We start from the raw sequence: 21,845 nt of genomic DNA, 5'->3' as shown, positions 1-21,845 counted from the left end.
CCCGCAGAGGTGCGCAAAGTTGGTAGGGTGACCGACTCGCTTGCCTGACCGACTCGCTTATCCGTCACGTTACACGATTTCGAAATTGTATCATACTACCTCTTGCCTATACTATGCTCTGCACTTCCATTTGCACAAATTAATCCTCTTTTTCCCGTTTTCTTGATGTATCTCCTAACATTCAGTCAATGGAGCACCATATAGTCCACCAATGAGTTATGGTACGAAAAGTTTCATCGGGCCGATAGTATCAACTACCCCGTCTACACTTCTCATGGCCACTCGTCCGCCCCACAATTGTCCGCACCAACGACCCTAGCCCAATCCCGAACCCAAGCCGGCAAGAACCCTTCAGATGATGATTTGTAATTCGCCTATATTTGCCGGTAGCAGCCCTGCCGAGGCACGTCTGCCGAAGCAAGTTCGCCAACACAGCACTGTCGAATGCCAACCCATATTGAGCTTTCTATGACGTATTTATGGATCTGCTTGTTGGCATAGTAGACAACAGATATAGGAAAGCTTAGAAATACAGCAAAACTTCGATTGGTAACAACGCGCTTTTGTAGACTAGAACTTTCCGTCGTAATTGGTCCTTCTAACACATATAGATATAGAACCTTTTACACAGATATTGTTCCTACTTTTGTTAAAGACACCTAACAAGACTATTTTTTTTTCACATTTTCAACATGGCACCACAAAGATATGAGGCAGAGCACAAGGACCCAGCTCCATTGGGCAAGCCTCTCGACTTCGTCTTCTCCAAACGCACTGCGCAGAACCGGTTCCTCAAGGGCGCCATGACTGAGCGCCTCTCTTCATTCGACCCCGATGTCCTAGAGAACCGTGGTGTCCCATCCAAGGAACTAGTCAACGTCTATCGACGATGGGGCAAAGGCGAATATGGCGTCATCCTGACTGGAAACATCATGATCGAGTACGACCACCTAGAGGCCGCCGGCAACCCCATTATCCCCCGCGACGCAAAGTTCGAAGGCGAACGCTTCGAAATGTTCAAGGAGATTGCAACCGAAGGCAAGAAACATGGATCATTGATGGTGGGACAAGTATCCCACCCAGGACGACAAGTCACAGAAGAGATCCAAAAGAACCCCATTTCCGCCTCTGACGTGCAGCTCACCAATAACCTAATGGGCATGACCTTCGCAAAGCCTCGCGCCGCCACCGAGGGAGACATCAAAAACGTCGTCAACGGCTTCGCCCACGCGGCTGAGTATCTTGAAAAAGCCGGCTACGACGGCATCCAACTACATGGTGCCCACGGCTACCTCCTCGCGCAATTCCTCTCTCCAACCACCAACCTCCGCACCGACGCCTACGGCGGCTCCCTCGAAAACCGCGCTCGCATCGTCACCGAAATCGGGCAGGAAATCCGCAAACGCACGTCCTCCAGCTTCATCCTGGGCATCAAGCTCAACTCGGTCGAATTCCAAGATAAAGGCTTCAACACCGAGGATGCAGCAACGCTGTGCCAACTCCTCGAGTCCAACTCATTCGACTTTGTAGAGCTATCCGGTGGAACGTACGAGCACTTGGCGTTTAGCCACCAGCGCGAATCCACCAAGAAGCGCGAAGCCTTCTTCCTCGACTTTGCCGAGAAAATCACTCCCTCACTCTCAAAAACCAAAACCTACGTCACCGGCGGCTTCAAAACCGTGCCGGCCATGCTCAACGCCCTCTCCGCCGTCGACGGCATCGGGCTCGCGCGCCCCACCTGTCTCGAACCCGAACTTCCGCGCCAGATCCTCGCAGGCGAGGTCAACGCTACCATTAAGCAGCGCATGGAAGATGGCGAGTTTGGGATTTCGCTTGTGGTGGCAGGCGCGCAGATTAAGCAGTTGGGCAAGGATGAGCAGCCGATTGATCTGAGCGACGAGGCGAATTACGCGGCGTTTTTGAAGGATATGGAGGAGTGGACGCGGCAGGACAGGAAGCATGGGAAGGGGTATGGGCATATGGATGTTAAGAGTGTGAAGGCTGTGCCGTATGGCGCTCCTGTGGCGACTACTTCGTAAATGACCCTATATCGCAACATGCATAGTTATACATACTGAATTCTTATTCCTTCTCCTCCTCCTCCTCCTCCTCCTAGAAAATAAGATGGAGGTGGGGGATTTTTTTTAAACGCCTTTCAACCGGCCTCGACCGAAGTCTGGTATCCCTCTTTGACTCCCTACTCCTACCCCGGACCCATATAACTCGGTATCAGTGAATTCTCGTCCTCGGAATGGGCGCGCGTAGCCTGCTTGTTTGAGCCATTTTGCGAGGAGAACGCCGAGGATGGCCCAGGCTATTGCGAGGAAGATGACGAAGGGGATGAAGAACATTTGGTTGGTCTTGTTCGAAGAGTTGGATAGTGGCTTGGTCAATTGTAAGATATAGTAAACGGAGAATTGATTATGTTCGTTGTCTTTCTTTGTTTTTTTGTCAGTGAAAGGCAAAAGAAGAGGGGAAATATGGTCGAGTGCGGAGAATGCGGAGTATGCGGAAGGCATCGGCTGTCACTACCTTAATTGCCGCTAAGACAACTACATACGAGGGACCGGACATAGCAACATCAGGCCAAGGGGTAAGCATTTCCTTAGTTAAAGTTAATTGAATCGAGTAGTTTCATAGTCAGGGGAAAAAAGTATCAAAATGGTATTCCGTCACGTATAAGCTATTAACGCATTACCTATTTCGATTCATGCAGCACACCCCCATTCTCCACATGCTCCTTAGTCTCCGTATCCTTCTCCAATGATCTCCCATTCGCCTGCACACCCACCACGGAACTGCGCCTACGCTCTGCTTCGTGCGCCTGCTCTGTGTCCGCGTAATTGATGAGGAGCTCGCCGCGCTTGTCGTAGCGGTGTGGAAGCTCGTTTGCGATCTTGACAACGTTGAAGGCGTTTGTGGTGTTGTGAAAAATTTCATCCATTTCCTCAAGGGAGCGGTATGCGGTTTCTGGGAAGAAGAAGTAGACGGACGGTACAATGGCCGCGTTGATGACGGCGAAGATGATGTAGGTTCGGTAACCAATGTTTGCAAAGGCAGGGGGTGTTATCATGACGACTAGGAAGTTGAAGATCCAGTCTAGAGCGGGTTAGTAGGGACAGGGAATTAGTTCGTGCAGAAAACTTACTGGCTGTGGTGGAAATGGCGTTGGCTGGGGCACGAATGGACAATGGGGTAATCTCAGCAGGATACAACCATGTCATACCTAGCCATCCAACGGCGAAGAATGAATTAAAGACAAAAAGCATGACAGTCTACATACGTTAGTTCTGTGCAAAGTGTATCAATATGTAAAGCAACATACCGCGAGCAATCCCAAGCTCTTGTTGCCAATGTTGCTAGTAGCACCAGCCAGAATGGCCATGGAGATTGACATGCCTGCTGCACCAAATATCATCAAAGAACGGCGGCCAAACTTCTCAATCGTGAAGATGGCAATCCAACTTGCGATCCAGTACTCAGTACCGTTGCAGGCAGACAAGAGACGACTCAAGAAAGGAGAAAGGCCAATCGAGTTTTCGAAAATGGTAGCAGCATAGTATGTGACGAGGTTGATACCCGAAATCTAGAACATGGCGTCAGAATGTATCATGCCAAATTTACCAGTAAAACTCACCTGCTGGAACATCTGGTTGACATAGGCCAACACAGTACGGTGAAAGTTGCGGTTCCTGTTGAGCTTGAAGCAGTCGCGGAAACCACCTTGTGACATTTCCGTAATGACATCTTTGACAGCCTGGAACTCTGCCTCAATCTTCTTATCGGTTGGAGGAAGGTCGCTTAGCGCAGCCAGGACCTCTAGTGCCTCGTCCTCTCGGCCCTTGAGCACTAGCCAACGTGGACTTTCAGGCAGACCCGGAATCAGGGCGATGATGAACAGAGCCAAGATGATCTGAAAGGCAATAGGGAAGCGCCAGGCGATACTACTGGGCTCTAGGAACGAGAAGCCAAGATCAAGCCAGTAACTCAACATGACACCAAAGACAATGAGAGAGCCTTCAATCATGACCATTTGGCCTCTGCGGTGAGGCTTGGAAGTCTCAGATTGCCATGTTGGGACCGTACTGGTATTCATGCCGTTGCCGAAGCCGGTAATCCATCGTCCGACGATAAGTTGAGCAAGTCCAAAAGATGCAGTTTGGAGGACAGCGCCAACAACCATGATAGCAGAGCCGATAAAGATGGTCTTTTTGCGTCCAAGCATGTTTCCAAGCCAGATGGTAGCGACTGCGCCGAAAAAGCAACCAAGGGTGTATGCACCGACTGGACGATGTTAGGACTAGACGTTTACATGCAGTGTGTAGAATACTAACCAGTGATGGCCTGGATTGTCGCAGCATGGCTCGTGGAGCTCCCAGGGGGCGGGTTGACGCTGTCAATCTCGGGAAAGTATCTGACAAAAGACTTGAGTGTGAGCAGACCGCCCATAACACCTTGGTCTGAAGCATTGTCAGTCTGAAGTCGAGCCAGCAATGTGAAGCTGTACAAAGACACATACCATAACCGAAAAGAGCAAAATCTGTGCCTGCTATAACAGCAATGGCAATATTGAGCTGCGTGCCCCTGAGGCCGTAGAACTTCTTCATCGTGAGACTGCAAAGCCGATGAGAGAGGGTGGGTAGCGAGGTACGACAAGGAGCGCGACAGATTCGTTCTTAATAAAGGCTCGTCCAACACGAGGCCTTGTAGCATGCTGTCGCGTCTGCGCACCATGTCCCCAGGATTGGCGGCAAACAAGCCATGTTGAGCGGCGGCATCCCCACAATTGCTTGAGCGGATGACGTTGGATCGTTGAGCATGGATGGATGCCAGACCCCGTGGAGTTTGGCGTGCGGAGTAAGAGATACTACCCGGCCATCTGGGGTGGGCCAGGGCTCTCCAATTGTTTGATTTGTCGCGTGTTCGCTCGAGCTACCCCAAGTACGTCTGCAGTAGCTGGCCGGCTTGCCGTCTTGGGCAGTGCCGGGGCAACGATGATGTCGGACATGGCTGATGCTCGTGAGGCTACCAAGGCAACTTGCTGCCCCGGACCCTGTGATGCCGAGAGAGAGACCGAAGCTTCGGCATGTACAAGACATTTGCTTGACGGCTTGCCAAAAGGCGTAGGCCGCCCTGTCTATCCTCCCACGGGTACTGCTGCAGGGAACACGAAGAAGCTTCCAAAGTTCGAGAGCTATCGGAACCAGGCAGTTGGAGGCGTCTCCGCAACGCCTCGAGGGCAGATCCCCATTCACATCGGATACATGGAGTGTGGTGTGACCAAGGCTAACATTAACGAGTGTGGGGCAGAAGGCTCTGAGGTCTGTGGGGAATGCTTCAACCGACTAGACTCTCTTTCATCCGTCCTGCTTGTGCTTGTCACATTACATCCCAACCGCTGTGATCACATGCAATGCATCCCTCCCCCTGCTCCTATGCCCTGTTCACCCGTTTCAAAAGGAAAATATACATATCACGCGCCCCGACACGAGGCTACACGTAGAGCCAGTGAATTTAGTCTATGCCGAAATTTCTTGCCGATATATCCTTGTGTCTCTGGTTTATTGAAAAAAGGTTACATTGGTGCAATTATGAAAAATAATACATGAGTTTGGGAAATCAATCATCACCACCACTCTCCCCGTGCCCTGCGTTCCCAATCAATGATCTCATACATGTTGCGCCTTTTCTGACTCATCTTCGCAAAAAAGAAACCGGACGCATGACTCGGTCCAGCTCGTCGGCAACTTCAGGCGTGGCCGCCGACTCGTTACTCGTGCCGATATCAAGATGCGCAAAAACTTCATTGTGTGCAGATACGTCATTTGACCCTTGTTCATATGAACCAGCACCAGGATTGGCGCCTCTAGCGCCTACATGCTTTCTTCTCATAATTAGTTTTCCGTTGTATGAGTTTGCCAGCGGGTGCATGAGTTTGCCAGCGCGGCGTAACTTGCGCGTCGATGTATCAAGCGTAGCGCATATGGGCGAGACGAGACCCATGCCGACAAAGAGGCCCGTCTGCCACTCAGGAGCAGAATGCGCATCTAACAACTCTAGCGTCCCATCAATATCTTCTGTAGCGTTGTAAATGGGCTGTCTTGTTGCAATAATTAACGCTTTCGCCAAATCTTCAAATCCTTCTTTGTCGGCCTTGGTAGCTGACGCGGGAAATAAACTGCCTGAAATTGCATATAGCTGAGCCATGGTGCAGTTCAAAGCAAGAGGTGAGTTTGGGACAGAAACCTTTGTTATATGATTTGCTCTGTTGGCCATTGTGAGACATGTTGCACCAATTCATTGTGCACTTATTCTCACAATGGCAAACTCAAACGCCAACAGGATAACCATATGGGTATCAAATGTGCATAGCCTCCCTTGCCGGCGCCCTCTCCATTTCGTATTCGATCTTCCGTTTGGGGCCCTTTGAGTCCTTTGACGGCTTCTTCTTGGGTTTCGGCGGTGGGCCTGCCGGACGCTTGCGCTTGAGATTCGCCAGCGTTTTCTTAAGCGCCTCCGTGTCTTCGTCTTCAGACTCATCTTCTTCCTCTTCATCGCTACCACTCTCCTCATCCTCACCGCTCGTGCCATCGTCTGGGCTCTGGCCTCCGATCCAATCCTCAAAGTCTTCCATCTCATCGTCTGATTCGCCCTCAATGTCACTGACATACTCAACCTCGCCAACACCGTTCTCCATCTCCTGCTCGTACTCATTCTCCTCATCCTCATCCTCAATACCGTCGTCGAGGTCTTGATCTCCCTTGAGCTGGCCTTCTTTCTCCAGGCCACGCATAACTCGTTTCCAGACATTGGGCTCGACGTTGATGCTGTCTTCAAGTCAGTCTCTGGATAAAGTGCAGTAATGACTAGAAGAACAATATGTGTTGTTGATGCTCATTAAAAAATTAGAGTGTTGCGTTTTTTGATCCTCATAGTGGACCTCAGGGTTAAAAAGTGATAATCATAGCAGGGCATGCAGGCAGAAATAAAGGGATGGACTTACGGTCGGTCGCCATACGCACCGCTGCGCAGACGTTCAATCAGCACTCGCTCAATTGCGCGCTCGACCTTTGCAGCAGCAAGTGCCTTGCGCTCTCGGCCCTCCTCTCGTCGGCGAACCTTGGGCGCGAGCCTAGGCACAAGCCTCTCTCCTAGGCGCTCCTCTTCCTTGGCTAACCGCCTTATTCTCAGGTTCACTTGAGTCAAGCGAGTGAGACGCTGCTTGTTCTTGTGAACCAGGAACTTGGGAAAGTAGGCAAGATGTTGGTCTACAAGCTCGAGAGCTTGAGCATAGTTTTTGGGAAGTTTTATCTTCTCCCACCATTGTGAGGGAAGATGAGCGCGCTCAATGGCCTTGATGTAAAGGTACAGATTTCCGGTCGCGGGATCGGAGCGGATCGTGGCGTATCGAGAATTTGCAAGAGGGCAGGACTGCTTTGAGCAGTAACCCGATACATTGTGCTCGTTTCTGCAAAACGTCTGGTCTTTTGTTGTTTTAAGCTCTAGCACAAGTCAGTCTCAATTCCCACGCGGAGCTGTATGGCATTGCCTACTGAAACTACAAAAGTCGGTGCCGATAATGGACCACACCAGGTCGTCCGAAGCCATGGTGTCGTCGGTGGCGCGTCACTAACGAGTGGTTGTCGTCCTAGTATTTGTATCGCAGAAGCCTAGAGTGGCTCGTAGTTCAACACAAAGCGTGTGTATTCAGAGAGAAAAGGCTTCGTCGCTCTGGCACAGGACGAGCAGGATGAGCAGGTTGGAGCGCAGGCGCAAGCCAGCGACGATCTCAAGAAATTATTTTAGCGTATGCACGGACCACTGTGGAGGTGTGGAACCATTCCATCTTTGCCCATGTTCCCGTCTTGAAAACATCGACGAAAATGGCCAACATGTGATCAATCAGCTCGGAATGAGAGCCAACATTGCTGCTTTCAGTCGCACATGTCATCAGAGACTGCGGAATTCTACTATTTCATCTCACTATGTCTTCAATTCTCTAAATTGCTTACGCACCAGAGAATTGCACCATGAACCCCACCACCATGTCCAACTCACCTTGAGAGAATCGCAGCGCCGTCTATACCATGCAAATCATGAAGACTCTACCATTTATGCGCTCTCTACTGCTCCTGGAAGGGCTGCAATAGCCGCCATTCGCGTTTCTGGTCCAGCATGCAGGCAGGTTGGTGACCCTTGGCCGACCATGTTATGTCGCATAGCGAAATGCTGAACGCCTATCAGATATACCAAGGCCTCTGTCCTTCCACTGAGTTCCCTAAGCCCAGGCATGCGACTCTCCGGAGATTATATGCCCCGCATTTGCCGCCTTCGCCTGCCACGATACTTGACTCAGGTGCCCTTGTTCTGTACTTCCCAGCGCCCAAAACTGTGACTGGCGAAGATGTTTTGGAACTACATGTACATGGAGGTCCAGCAGTTGTCCGTGCAGTGCTGGCAGCCATACCTGAATGCGGCACAGTATCAGGAACTCCAGCATTCAAGCGCTCACAAATCCGATATGCGGAGCCTGGAGAATTTACCCGACGCGCCTTCGCCAACAATCGCATGAACCTGCCCCAGATCGAGTCGCTAGGCGAGACTTTGTCAGCTTCTACCGAGCAGCAACGCAAGCTGTCCGTGAGGGGCACGACTTCTTCCTTGGCTAAGCGTTATGAGAAGTGGCGCAGACTCCTACTTGAAGCGCGGGGCGAGCTTGAAGCCTTGATCGACTTCTCCGAAGACCAACACTTTGATGAATCACCAGCAGCATTATGCGCCTCTGTTGCATCCCAAGTCCAGGTCTTGAGCACACAGATGGAGGCGCACATTTCCAACGCTGTACGCGGAGAATTGCTGCGCAATGGTATTAGTGTCGCGCTTCTTGGAGCACCCAACGCAGGCAAGAGCAGCTTGCTGAATCGTATCGTTGGGCGAGATGCTGCCATCGTCTCCCAGGAAGCTGGCACAACGCGAGATGTGGTCGAGGTAGGATTGGATCTGGGTGGATGGCTCGTGAAGATTGGCGACATGGCTGGCTTACGCAGGGCTGGCCTAGTGGGTGGTGACGTGGTTGGAGCTGTAGAACAAGAAGGCATTAGGCGCGCTAAGCAAAGGGCCCTCGAGTCAGATGTCTTGATTGTCGTCCAGGATGCCACAGCCGATATGGATGTTGAGGTCATGGAGACGGCGAAGCAGTGTGTTGACGTTGGCATCAATGTTATAGTCGCTATCAACAAGAGCGACCAGATCTCTGCTCTCGACGCCGCTCAACGAAGATGGAAGCAGAAAGTCCATTCTGCGCTGGGGCTACCTGAAGACCGAACATGTTTTATTTCTTGCAAAGAAGTCACGGCTGGTAATATACCGGCATTTCTCACCACTCTGCAAGACATTTTCAAATCTATGACTACGGCACTTGTACCCGACTCTGATCCCGACCCCGATCCAAGCATATGGCAAGAATCCTTGGGTGCAACCGAGCGTCAGCGTCTTCTCCTGGCCGAGTGTCTCGGTCACCTCTCTGCCTTTCTCACGACTGTCGATAGTTCGTCGGCAGCTGCATGTGCGACCGATGAGGAAATTGACGGCGAGGCAGATGAAGTGGATATTGTGGTCGCTGCCGAATGTCTACGGTCCGCTGCTGACGCCCTGGCTCGTATCACGGGCCGAGGCGAGAGCGGGGATGTTGAAGAAGTTTTGGGGGTTGTTTTCGAAAAGTAAGTCACCCCGGCCCCTTTCCCCTTTCCTGGCCACGCTGTGCAATGTTCTGGAAGAACCGTCAAGGCGTTCTTTGGTTTTGGCCCCCCCGAGAGTCAGACGTAAGGCCCCAAAGAGGGGCTAAGCAGATGTGTTCTGATAACAAGCCACAACGCTTGTAGCATCACGTTGTCCGTGCTGTATCGATTGTGGCACAGCACGCATGGATCGTCGGAGTCTCAAAAGTGGCCGCCAGTCTATGTGTGGCTATCGTTGGCGGAGATTTGTAATTGACATTTCGCTGACATTGGTATCCTGTTAGGTTCTGCGTTGGGAAGTAGTGACATTCTCATGCAATCTTGTCGGGTTTCCAGAACCCCAAACAGCAATATCAAAAGTGGAAGGGTTAGCATCAAACGTCCTATCAAATAGCAGCAAAGTCAGCAGGGTGGTTACTAGAAGCCATCAACGTAAACGTGTTGCTCTGATTGGGAGTCTCAAAGCGGAAACCCAACGGCCTTCAAGAACACGAGCAAACCCAGTTAAAAGTATCAATTCAAACAAATAGTAAAAGGTCAATGTAAGATATAACAAACTCCAAAAACTCCCACATTGTATATGCCATATCCCAAAAACCCGTATGCTCCTTTTGTTTACCCGAGCATAACATGTTCATTAACACAACGAGAAAGGGGTATCCCAAGATGTTCCTTTGTATCCAAAATAAACGCCTAGTAATGCCTTTGATCCGTGGTATCCCTGTCCTATCTAAGGTTTGTTTCCATTAACGCCATCGCTCGCTATGCCTGGATCCAAGAAAGAAAGATAAAAAAGAGAAGCGGAGGGGTGAGGTAACGAAAAAAGGGAGGAGGAACTAAAAATACAAGAGATGAAGTATGGTGAATGTGTTGAAAGTGTTGAAAGAGGAAAGGAAAATATCAACATGGGGAAGTTGATAAGTGGTTGAGTTGAAAGGCGGAAATGGAGGGTATCATGTTCATCATGATATCGTCATGGCATAGAGTGGACGGCCCGAGACTCTGGACGAAGGAGAGAATAGGCCATCGGCAATGCTGATGTGTTCCAAGGTGAGTCCCGATATGGTTTGACGGCACGGCCCGTTCGAATCTTAGTTGTATCCGCCACGGCCCTGGGCAGCGGCGTCCTCCTGGGTGTTTGATGGTGACATTGCGGAGACTTTGATGATTTCTGGTAATGTGCTTTGTTTGAAGTCTATTTTAGACTTTGTTTGATGTGAAAGATGGCGCAGATGAGAATGTCTTGCACTAAAGTGTCGAGAGTGAAACAGGTTTGGCCAAGAAGACAAGTATGCGGAGTAGTATCCAAGCGGATGGTGTTGGTGCTAAAACAAGAAACACGTGGTGATGACTGAAGGAAGGCGTAAAAGAGAAGGATGGATGAATGGATGTCTGACTGAAACCAAGACACAAAAAGAGAGAAGCGGACTCGACTTATATGAAACAAAAGGCCGACTAGAAACGACGACGGGAGATTGGAAATAGGAATAGTACCACTCGGGAACCGGACGGGCAAAGGAATGGAGATAAAAAAGGGCGCTCGGATGCTTGTGAGCTTGCGTAGTATCCGTTCCAACTTTCCCTCCGCCTTCTTTTTCAGCCAGGCATCCAAACCGTCTTTATACGCACAGGCCATCGTTTTTTATCCCGCGACCATACATGCCTACTAGGACTGCCCAACCACAGCGGTGGAACGGTGGCGGGCGCGCGGCCCTGGTTCAAGCCACGATCTAGTCATCCGTAGCCGTTAGTCGCCGGCGGGCGGGGGTGCGCAGCAACGCGCCATAGGGATTCCGCTTGGGAAGACAGGAATAAGTGCTAGGCGGGCGTGGCAGTGTGGAAAAAAGGGACCCGCCGGGTGAGAGAGCCGCAATGTGATGCAAATGCACGGACGGGCAGGGGGCCCGAGCGACATGGGCAGACAGTGTGGATGGGTGTGTATGTACGTAGTATGTAATGTGCGCAGCTTAACTTGGCTTGCTGACTACTTACACAGAAGCGTGCAGAAAAGCGTGGGACGGAGCTGCTTATTGGTGAGTTTCTCGTGCGAAAAGAAGAGTCATTCTACACGTGCTTCGTCATGTGTAAGGCAGAAGATGCGAGAGTTTGCTCCAAACGTCTTGATGCTGCTCTCAATCGCTGCTTACAATGACGACACTAGAATATGACGATGCAAAGACGACTGGCTTCGCAGCAACCATATTCCCCTTCCAACCTCCCCCACGCCATGGCCTTGGGCGGCCCATGCGAGCTCCTCGCCGAACGGCTTTGTTCATCCATAAGCGTACCTTACCATGTCATTGGACAGCTTGATACAGTCATGCAGCATCGTTGCCGGTCGTCTTCACTTCCCGTTTCGGTCAACCATCTGCACTGCGCAGCTCTTACTACTCCATGGCAGGAATCCTATCGGAGCAGCCCATGTTCTTTTGTGCAAGATGCCGCTTCTGAGCAAGCCACGCGTGCGTAGCCAGAGTTCGTTGTGCGAGCCGTGTCCAAGTGCAAACCACACCTGCGCAACGTTGCACCATCTTGCTCTGGACTCGGGGCCGCCGCCCAGATGAGGGGGGCTTGGAGGAATCCTGAGGTAGGCGAATCAAATTACAACACTACTAGCCAAGATGCTGCTTCGACACCATCGCGAGCATACGTACTTGCAGGTGCATGTCAGAGCGCTTGTGCTTTAGCCCTACCCGCACACCCTTATGCCTGTCTATGCCAAAAGGTGCCTGGGCGATAGGAACGGTAGCATTCGTCATGCAGCCCTTCGGCGACGTGTGCAGCCCTCGGCGACGGCCTCTGGTACATCCTGGTACGTTCAGCGCACAATGTCCAGCTGTACTGCCCTCTAGCACCCGCTACTATCATAGTGGGCAACTATATGCCTCTATTGGGTATAGCTACCGCTGCCAGCCCTCAGCTGAGCGGCCATGTCTCCACACTGGTATTTTAGGATGCAGGAACCAACGTTCGTCTGGTACGGTAAGGTACCTATGCTAAAACAACGCGGGCTGTACACCCACGAGGGCTGTGAAGGATTTACTCCCCGAACGAAGGACTCACTGTAATTTCCTGAGGAGGAAAACGCTCACGGACTTTATTCACCCACACAGCAAATAATGCACGCCTGAAAGCTTGACTCCCGATCCTTATCCAATACATCTTGCATGCTCTCACACGTTCCCTCGGCTTCCCGGCCACTCGGCATTGGGAAATGCGCCATGTTCGAATGACCCCAAGGACCAGCCACGAGCGAGCAGGTATTGTGGCAGCCCAGGAGGCCGGGAAAGTCTGACCAGCAGCAAGCACATGGCACGAGGACCCCTGAGGATTACGCTGGACCTCGATTCCCATCGGTATCCAACGCCTTGGGAACAAGTCATGGGTGTGCGAGTCGGAATGTGCATATGCAGGGAACACAACGAGGTGCAGAATCCAGGCAGCAAGGCACAAGATTGATGTCATCTCTATCGATTGACGGAACCAGCAATATTTGCATACCTTTGTAGCAGAGTATTCGGGACACCTCACCAGCAATCAATACCTTTGTCTCGTTGCACCCGCAATCAACCCTCTCCTATCATACCTCCCTCCCTCCCCTCCCATCTCCCATCTTTCCCTCACCTCCCCCCTCAACCATCCCTATCTCCCCTCCAATACGCACCCATCTCGCAACATGCCCACAAGCCCCAAGGCTACACCTCCAACTCCCCCTCTGCCGGTCCCGCACGCACGCCCTTCGTATCCCGCCAGCCCACCTAACCGAGGCCCAAACCCACCTCCAAAAATAGCTTCTTCCACTCTCTCCCATGCATACACACACACGCAAAATCAAAACAAGCGCGACAAGCGCTTGTAGGGCTGACCGACCTGGCCTGGCGATGACTGACTTTGATTCCTAATATGACTCCCTTTGTTGCTGACATGACGTTGCATCTCCGCCCAAACCGGTAACTCTTGCTTTTCCTCAACGCACACCACGCTTTCTCATTGGCTGGGGCAGCGAGGCCATGTGGGTGTGTTTATTTTCGGATCACCCGAGCGGTATTGTCAGCTTGGGGCCTTGCGCTTAGCCTAAAGAAGGGATATTTGGGGTCATTCTGGTGGTGTGAGGGGGTTTATTTTGGGTGCTTTTTTTTGTCTTGAAGGGTGGGAGTGCGGACGATACGTGGGGGGGAGTGCGGATATGCGGGTTTGCAAGGAGATAGTAGGAGGAGAAGGTGGGATGGATGGGGATGCCCAGACGTTTCTTCTTGCTTGGATAATGTCCCGATACCCGAGGAATCGAATGATGTTGGATCGAAGGTGGTCAGTATCACCGTTTGAACTTTCTCAGTTGATGCCCATTTCGACTCACTCACACTTCGTTTCTGGCGCCTGCGGGAACGAGGTGGGCGGGCTGTGGGCGGGCTATGAACGTTCAGGTAAGCCATTCATAGCCTCACGGAGTGTTACATTTGTTGGATAGCTTGATAATGGCATCCCTAGCCAAACATATGTTCGTATCGGACCCGAGACACCGCATTCCGCTTTTCCGCGATTCCGCCTCCCGGGCTCCCGGCGCAATGGGATGGGGCGCTCCGCCTGGTGCTTGCGCCACGAGGCCAGAGGTGATTGGGAACGGGGGCGTGGACGGGGGTAGGCGAGGGATGAGGATTTATTTGGGGCTCTGGTGTAACGTGGGGGAGCGATACAAGTCGCTTTGGGCTTGAAGTACGGTTAATGTGAGCAACGTGAAGTGCATAGCCAAAGAAGTGCATGTAGATAGCCTCGGAACTCGTTCTTTAGCTAGTATTTAGGTATAATTTTTTCATATAAGATATCACTAGCTATACCTCAATATTTCGCTGTACTAACCAGAATTCTATATATAGAAACATATCCTCTTATAAAGTTAGTAAATAGTTACTCTAGTTAGACATTAGATTATTTTCATTACTATTACGAGATTTTAAACTAAGAAACTAACTCTTAGAGATCCACTAGGTATCTCTTGGTGTAGTATAGCTAGCTATCTTTTATTTTCCTAAGAAAGATAATCCAATAGACTTCACGCTAGATAGATATAAGGCCTGCTGTTAGATAGCCTCTGCTCGTTAGAAAACGCCGAATATAAAGAGAAGGCGAAAACATTATAGTAAAGTCTTTAAGATTAAGGGAGCTGTTTTGTGTCTCCAAGGAAGCGATGCCATACGGTGTCGATGACGCATTTGTATGTGATAATGAATCGGAGAGCTCAGTTAGTACGAAATCCGCTATGATGTTCTCAAGAGCTAGGCCTTCGATATTCTAGACTGTCTTTTACACGGCATGATATTTTCGAAGCAATCCACGAGACATATACAGGACGGTAGCTATTAGGAGCAAGCCAACGAGGAAGGATACCCGCTCTGTCCATCATCAGTGTTCACCATAGTACCTCTAATAGAGATTGCCCTAGTACGATAGGTGAGAGTCATCGCATTAAGAATCTGAAGCAAACTAGAAAACGGGCTCCGCCTAGCATAGACTCTTTGGTCTCGCTACTGGAAACGATATTGTCTAATCGAAATCCTTTGATCGTTAAACGGAGATCTTGTTCATTGATTTTTAACGCTGTAGAAAGGGTGTCCGCAGCTACAAACCTCTTATAGCCGGTGGTACCTAGTCCAAACGCTCAAACGCAAATCCAATCAGGGACCTAGGTAGGCAAGAAGGGTATAGTATGGAAGCCATCGCCTTCCGGACAACAAAGTAGGAGTAAACCATCAAAGCCTTCTAGAATCTGGATGGCGGCAGGCGTATATGTCTTCGCTACTGATCTCTCGCCGTAGATGGGAACTCGGCGGTTCTTCGTCAAAGTGATCCCGACGTCGGCCCAAGGAGCCAGAGAGCTCTGGTGTGGCCCACTCTATTGCGCCAGCCACAGGTCCGCAAAGGCTGGTCTGATAGGCTGAGAGCTTCAAGTCAAGCCTCGATAGAGAAGGATATATTGCCATATGTATTTAGCTGCTCAGCTCCGGATACTGCTATGCAGTATACAGATTCTTTTTTAGGCATGTGATAACTTAGGTGTAGCCGAGCCGAGTGTCATCACATTTTGTGATAGACCATCTCACACCTAATTCGCTCCATTGCAATGTAATTCGCATCTTTCAATTACCACTTCCAGCCAGCTACGGTAAGTCTCGCTCTAATAGCATCTAGTGTGTAAGTACCTAAGCCTATATTAACAGGGTCTGTGCTGTAGATGCGGGGGATCACTATGCATATACGAGTTAAGACGCTCGTGCGCAGAGTGCCACATATCGCGAGTTAGCGTTGCATGTATGCGACATACGTGCAACGCCAACTCCATTATACTACTAAGTCCTACAGCCCCATATTTGATGAGAAAAATCACGGTAGGATTCAGCTCCTATTATTGCTTTTACTTCGATGTGGCTTGAAGCAAACCTCTATTCTCAAATAGATAATACCATCGTGCGTGTCTATGCATGATTGGGTCGCCACAAAAGCTAAGAAGATCTAGATGCGCTATTAAAAGCTGCACACATCAGACGCTCTAGAAAGAGGCTGGCTGAGATCAAAGAAAACGGTTATTAAATTTTCTGTGGAAGACTAGTTTTGTTGAAGCCGGTTATAAGTTTATAATTTGAGCGTACTCCCTATGAGCTAGTATCAATCATCCCCATCTACTCAACCTATTCACTCCTCCTCCTTGTCTACTTCCCCAGCTTCCACAGTAAAATTGTGGTCGCATTATCAAGGAGAGGGGTACTTTTATCATTATGGACAACGACTACGATTTGTACATCCAAGAGCTCACTGTCAATGGTGCAGTGAGCCAGAGCGCAGCTGAGCAATATGCTGCTGGTGCAGTCTGTGCCTACATGAACCAGCTCTCTAAGAACTCGTACAGCCTCTACATACAAGCCGTGGCACAGCGCTGCAAGAGTGATCAACGCTTGTATGTCGCACCCTCTGGTCAGAACACAACATCTGCAGACCTACCCCTTGATCTGTTCACGGCCAACATCACAACCAACAAATTTGATGGCACCAAGTGGAACGCAACAATACAGGACTACCTGCTGCAGCATATGCCCCTGTCCACCAGTACCGGTCAAGCTCCCGCAGACAAGCGGCAAGAGATCATGAACCGTCTCACTGCAGCTGATGTGCAAATTGATAATGCGTATCCGCTAGAGGCAGACATCCCACCGGCTGGCAGGTCACTATTCGCGCCAGTGGTACCCTTTGCTATCTGGGCCGGACCCGCGATTGCGACAATCGTCATAGGAAGCATCGGATATCTTCTTGGCAAGACAATCCGCTCAAGGGGAAGCTCTTCCCCAATGACACAATCATGGCCAGCGTCGCCTCCAAACAGCCCTGGCAACAATAGCAATCCTACCGCGCCTCCAACAACTCCAACAACTACCAACCCTGGCTCAGGGACAAATACGACAGGAAGCTCAGGACCTTCATCAGCCCCCCCGCCAGCTCCTCCGCCCGCCCCGCTTAGTCCAGAAGAACAGATCCGCAAGCGAAACGACCGCAACAAGAAGCGTGACAGGTACTGGGCCCTCGACTCCACCCGCAAAGCCCGCAAGGACTACTATTTTGGCTATGTAGACCGCATCCAGCCCGTCGGCTCAGCCACCGAGATCCGCGTCGAGGCCATTCCGGAGAACTCCCTTTCCGACGAGATTTTCACCCGCGAGATTCAAAAGCTCATCGTAGCGGCCGGTGCACCGAGCTATGGTCTCTTCCGCCTCGCCATAATTTCCATATATGTTCATGATGTACCAGCCGGTGTGGAAGAGGGCCAGTGGATCAACTTCAAGGTGGACACGTCAAACCAGCAGGTCATCGCTACCGGACAGAATGTTCCTGACCTATCGGGGACATTTACGGATGGCGTGACTGTAATAGAGCCGCTGCAACCCACGATAAGTTTTCTGAATCTAAGGCCGGAGTGCTACTTGGCCGACAACGACGGACAGCTTGTCAAGACGGACTTGCAGACTGTCACCAAAGATATTACGGCTAACGCATTGGCCACGCTTCAGGCTGTATTTAGCACGCTTGATTACGTTACCGAGTCGGTTTTAAGTGTACTGGATCAATTTATGAATGCAGGTGCTGAGTCGGACGATGTCGAGACGCTGGGATTTGATGGTGACGGGAGAGCTTTAGGGATGAAACCTAAAAAAGCGCCGACAGCGACCAAGACAAGGACGCGCAAAGTGGTCAAGCCTGGTGAAGCTTCTCTATCGAAAATTCAGACGACACTTTTGCCTAATAGTGAGGAGATAACCAAATACATGATATATAATGTTGGTCAAGGTAAGTCGCGGCCCTCCCTTCCACTCCTTAGTTCTATGACTGACTTCATCTCTTTTACTTGATAATGTAGGTCACAGCGCAAGAGCTCTCAGCGGTAACAATGCCATGTTTGCCAACGACTTTGGCTATGGTAGAGTAGGCGTCCGCAAACCAGATGTCTGCTCCCACATGATCGTCAATCAAGCTAATGTCCCCATCCTCCTCTCTCACTGGGACGCCGACCACTTTCGCATTGCTAAGAGCCCGATGGCAAAGCATTACTCTGGGACCAAGTCGGATGTCACTCGTCGTTTCTGGATCGCTCCTGGGGCGAGCCATGTTGCAGGCCCCGTCACCCACGAGTTTGCGTGGACGATACAGAGCAACAACAAATATTTACAGTGGCCCGAGAGCTCCGGCGCGTACGTTCAGTCTAGCAACATCATGGTCATGAGCTGCTTGCACAACAAACAGTATGCCATGCCCGACAAGAACAACTTTGGTGCCCTTGCGCTGGCAGTCGGAACGGGTGACAACATCATGCTGTACCCCGGCGACGCCAATTTCGAGTCCATCGCCGGGATTCGCGGATACGAAAAGAAGCTCCGCTCTGTCATCGCAACGCATCACGGCAGCAAGGTCGCTCTACAGGTCAAAGGTGGTGGGACTGGGAGTTCGATCCCACAGGCCAGCTCTGGAGAGGCATATGTATTGTTCTCCTACGCCAAGGGGAATACATACGGACACGATGTTGACAGCGTCTATAGTTACTATAAGGACAAGGGTTATGGTGAGCTGGACTCGACTGCGTATTTCAAAAACGAGGATACCTTGGAAGTGCAACACTTTGGCGCGGAATGGGCGAGGCGGTTGCAGCAGTCTTCAGGAAGCACTAGCATACCGGGACAGATAAAACCAGGATTTAGCGTTTCCTCGATACCAAAGGCCCCTTCCAACTGGCCGCAGCTCGCCCAGGCTGAACCTCGCGTCTCACCAGACACCAACGCACTCAAGCAGTTCCCGTCGACTCTAACACTCACCGGCTCAGGACAAGCAGCGCTCAACTCAGCCTCGGGCCAGACTCAAGACGACCTTCGCCAATTCGCCGTTACAAATAAAGATGGGGATATTGTCCTTTACGACATTGTCGCTTCAAAGATTGTTTTACAGAACCTGCCCCTCCGCGTTCCATGTATCACGGACTACCCGGTTACTGTGCAAATCAGCTGCCGTGACATTGAATTTCGGGACACAAATTTCCAAGCAACAAACGGCTTTGTGCCGCTGGTCCTCTTTGACGTCGCCAGTGGCTTTGAATGGACCAACAAGACTGCAGGTCAGGTCTCAGGCCAAGGCCAAAACGGCGAGCCAGGCGATCCGGGATACGCAGGCGGCCGACTCCGGCTCGCCGTAGCGGGAGGCTGGATACGCGCAGGGGGGGCTGCTTCCGGAAAGGGCATCAGCATCTTGTACCGTGGCGGCAAGGGAGGAAGCGGTCAGAACGGTGGTGATGGGGCTTTTGGACGCAGTGGGCCGGATCCGGGGCTGATGCCGATGATGGGAAGGGCACCAACAGTGCAGTTGCAGGCTGGAACAGATGGAGGTAACGGTGGAAATGGAGGTGATGCGGGGGCACCAGGTACAATTGGAGATTCAGAAGTGTTGGCGTTGTCAAACAGTTGGCCTGCTGGGTGGACTGTAGTGATTGATAAAGGGGTTCCTGGAACTGCCACTGAATTTGGTCAGACTGGCACTCCTGGTCGAGGTAAGTACGATCACCACAACCTTTTTTTCCATCTCACTCCCCTTCCCTCTCTCTTCACGCTTGGTAAGAGTTATCCTTCGATGCTCACTTACTGACACTCGCCAGCCGGCTCTGGTATGCCTGGAGGCAAAGGCAGCAAGTATTTGCTGGCCACACCAGGCAGCCTCGGGAGGCTTCCGACGAGCATGCCAGATGGTAAGAACGGTCGCAGCGGGACGGACGGTAAGCCTTACGACAGGACGACGGCGCCGTTCACTAAGGCCAAAGCGAATTTGAAGATGATTGCAACAGAGGTAGAGTTACTTGATCAAATAGCGGCTGTTGACTGGAGATATAAGTAAAGACCTCTCAGTAATAAGCTCGTACGTAAACTTAAGGTAGCCGTCTTTGGTTTGGTGGTATCCTCCCTGGCTGATGGGGTCTGAGTCGCCTTGCATGACTGATCTACGTAATTAACTCCCACGGACGGGTATGACTGAGTGGGCAGTGGGTGGATGCGAGGCTGCATCATGCAATTTGAATAATGTGGTTTGGATTTGGGTAATATTATGCGGATCACAGGGTCTTTTTTTTCTCCCTAGGAGTAGTAGTACTATTTGGTGACTAGAAAGATACTCGGAACTCATGACTATGCGCTGTAGGAGCTAATAAAGTACTATATTGATATGAGTAACCTGTTCAGTAATCCACCGGAGGGAAAATCAACGTACCGTCAAGACCGACTCATCCTCGCCATTATCGTTAGGCAAGTAAACATACAAGATCAAAGCGTGCTCATGGCAGAAGCCTGTGCAAAGTCAGCATGACAACGGGTAATAAGTGCCGTGTATGGGGCCACCTACATGCAATGACCCGCCCGCCCAGTCTACCGACGCTCATGACTTTGCCCCAATCACGCCCATCGATACGCACCACAGCCCAGCCTTCATCGCTTCGCCCATCGGCGCTCCCAAGCTGCTTCATGCGCGTACTGGGGTGCTCCGCAATGCCATTCTCCCCTCCTGCCACGTGACCCGGATCCAGTTCTGGGTTATTGAGATCGGTCCAGATAGACGAGATGTTCATGGCATCAGATCTGATACTCATCTTCAAACAGCCATGCATGTTTGCTGCGATTTCCAAGCGCGTTCTAGCCGACGTGTTGGTACTTCCTATCTTTGTGTCTGCGAGCGCTAGCTTGGTAAATCTGTCACTGATGCTCTTGAGCTGCATCAGAGGTGGCAGTATAATGTGCACATCTGGCTCCCGGCAGGCTGGCTCGTGCAAGTGAGCAACTGTGTCTGGCGCGAGCACTCGCACGGGTATCTCTTGGGTCACGATTGTCTCACGGTTTCCCCCGCCAAATTCACTGTCAAAGGCAGTATCGAAGCCATCATTGTTGCCTGTGGGGAAGGCGCTGTATGTGTTGGACGATGTGGTGGTAACGATGGTGAGAGCGAGCATAGGCAGATTGTCCTTCTTTGTAAGGCGTATCTGAGCTGATGTCGCATTGACCGCTGATTTCAGAGCGCGATTAAGCGATGCCAGGGGTACTTCAAGGTTGATGACATTGTTTGCTGCCGATTGCACGCTGATGGTTTCAAAGATGGCGTCCTGCGCCACATGTTAAGGCTCTGCTTTTCTCGACTAATCTTCTACACGCTTACAATAGAAAGAACACTATGTTTCATTAGAACGAGGGATAGGATGACAGTTGGATATTAGACTTACGCCCATACTTGGGTGCCCTGTTCCGGAATAATTGTGAAGCATACCTGCTCCTCACTCAGTTTGACCCACGCAAGCGGGCCGAGCGAATTAAGCGATGCCGTAAGCTCTGCGTAATTGTCAGCTACTTCATGTTCTTGAGAAATGGTAGAGACATACTCGTAAAGGTTGTTATGTTCTGTATCGATGCCTTGAAGCGCATCCTGTCTGCCTGTTGCACGCGCTATGGGCGAGGTGTCGCGACGCGTCTGAAAGTGTGGAGTGGGAGGGGCACGTCATCGATACCGTGCCCCACCACCTCGCGCACACCACCACCTCGCGCACAC

The 21,845-nt window shown here is 51.1% G+C and overlaps 8 protein-coding genes across 8 annotated transcripts; 3 read left to right on the top strand and 5 right to left on the bottom strand.

Moving 5' to 3' along the window:
• Window positions 1-692: 692 nt before the first annotated feature.
• Window positions 693-2,039, top strand: COCMIDRAFT_109590 (uncharacterized protein; the record flags this gene model as incomplete). Its single annotated transcript, XM_007695168.1, has 1 exon — window positions 693-2,039. The coding sequence occupies one exon, from the start codon at window positions 693-695 to the stop codon at window positions 2,037-2,039; it is 1,347 nt and encodes a 448-aa protein (XP_007693358.1).
• A 105-nt stretch (window positions 2,040-2,144) lies between these two features.
• COCMIDRAFT_109601 (uncharacterized protein) lies at window positions 2,145-2,351 on the bottom strand (the record flags this gene model as incomplete). The annotated part of the gene is made up of 1 exon (XM_007695167.1): window positions 2,145-2,351. The coding sequence occupies one exon, from the start codon at window positions 2,349-2,351 to the stop codon at window positions 2,145-2,147; it is 207 nt and encodes a 68-aa protein (XP_007693357.1).
• Window positions 2,352-2,698: 347 nt separating this feature from the next.
• Window positions 2,699-4,607, bottom strand: COCMIDRAFT_9939 (uncharacterized protein; the record flags this gene model as incomplete). The annotated part of the gene is made up of 6 exons (XM_007695166.1): window positions 2,699-3,099; window positions 3,149-3,275; window positions 3,326-3,586; window positions 3,638-4,284; window positions 4,335-4,460; window positions 4,520-4,607. 6 exons carry the CDS (start codon window positions 4,605-4,607, stop codon window positions 2,699-2,701), a joined length of 1,650 nt encoding a protein of 549 aa, XP_007693356.1.
• A 1,087-nt stretch (window positions 4,608-5,694) lies between these two features.
• On the bottom strand, window positions 5,695-6,207 carry COCMIDRAFT_109587 (uncharacterized protein; the record flags this gene model as incomplete). Its single annotated transcript, XM_007695165.1, has 1 exon — window positions 5,695-6,207. One exon carries the CDS (start codon window positions 6,205-6,207, stop codon window positions 5,695-5,697), a length of 513 nt encoding a protein of 170 aa, XP_007693355.1.
• A 151-nt stretch (window positions 6,208-6,358) lies between these two features.
• On the bottom strand, window positions 6,359-7,608 carry COCMIDRAFT_109588 (uncharacterized protein; the record flags this gene model as incomplete). Its single annotated transcript, XM_007695164.1, has 3 exons — window positions 6,359-6,827; window positions 7,004-7,502; window positions 7,554-7,608. 3 exons carry the CDS (start codon window positions 7,606-7,608, stop codon window positions 6,359-6,361), a joined length of 1,023 nt encoding a protein of 340 aa, XP_007693354.1.
• Window positions 7,609-8,211: 603 nt separating this feature from the next.
• COCMIDRAFT_9936 (uncharacterized protein) lies at window positions 8,212-9,723 on the top strand (the record flags this gene model as incomplete). The annotated part of the gene is made up of 1 exon (XM_007695163.1): window positions 8,212-9,723. One exon carries the CDS (start codon window positions 8,212-8,214, stop codon window positions 9,721-9,723), a length of 1,512 nt encoding a protein of 503 aa, XP_007693353.1.
• Window positions 9,724-16,507: 6,784 nt separating this feature from the next.
• On the top strand, window positions 16,508-20,153 carry COCMIDRAFT_41496 (uncharacterized protein; the record flags this gene model as incomplete). Its single annotated transcript, XM_007695162.1, has 4 exons — window positions 16,508-18,068; window positions 18,139-19,812; window positions 19,918-19,957; window positions 20,024-20,153. 4 exons carry the CDS (start codon window positions 16,508-16,510, stop codon window positions 20,151-20,153), a joined length of 3,405 nt encoding a protein of 1,134 aa, XP_007693352.1.
• A 287-nt stretch (window positions 20,154-20,440) lies between these two features.
• Window positions 20,441-21,721, bottom strand: COCMIDRAFT_9934 (uncharacterized protein; the record flags this gene model as incomplete). Its single annotated transcript, XM_007695161.1, has 6 exons — window positions 20,441-20,467; window positions 20,523-20,599; window positions 20,655-21,405; window positions 21,459-21,471; window positions 21,523-21,628; window positions 21,679-21,721. The coding sequence occupies 6 exons, from the start codon at window positions 21,719-21,721 to the stop codon at window positions 20,441-20,443; spliced, it is 1,017 nt and encodes a 338-aa protein (XP_007693351.1).
• Window positions 21,722-21,845: the final 124 nt, after the last annotated feature.

The sequence above is a fragment of the Bipolaris oryzae genome (genome assembly GCF_000523455.1).
Source record: "Bipolaris oryzae ATCC 44560 unplaced genomic scaffold scaffold_277, whole genome shotgun sequence".
In the NCBI taxonomy this organism is placed as follows: Eukaryota; Fungi; Ascomycota; class Dothideomycetes; order Pleosporales; family Pleosporaceae; genus Bipolaris; species Bipolaris oryzae.
The sequence above is the reverse complement of the archived record's forward strand: the minus strand, read 5'-3'. Positions and strand labels throughout refer to the sequence as shown.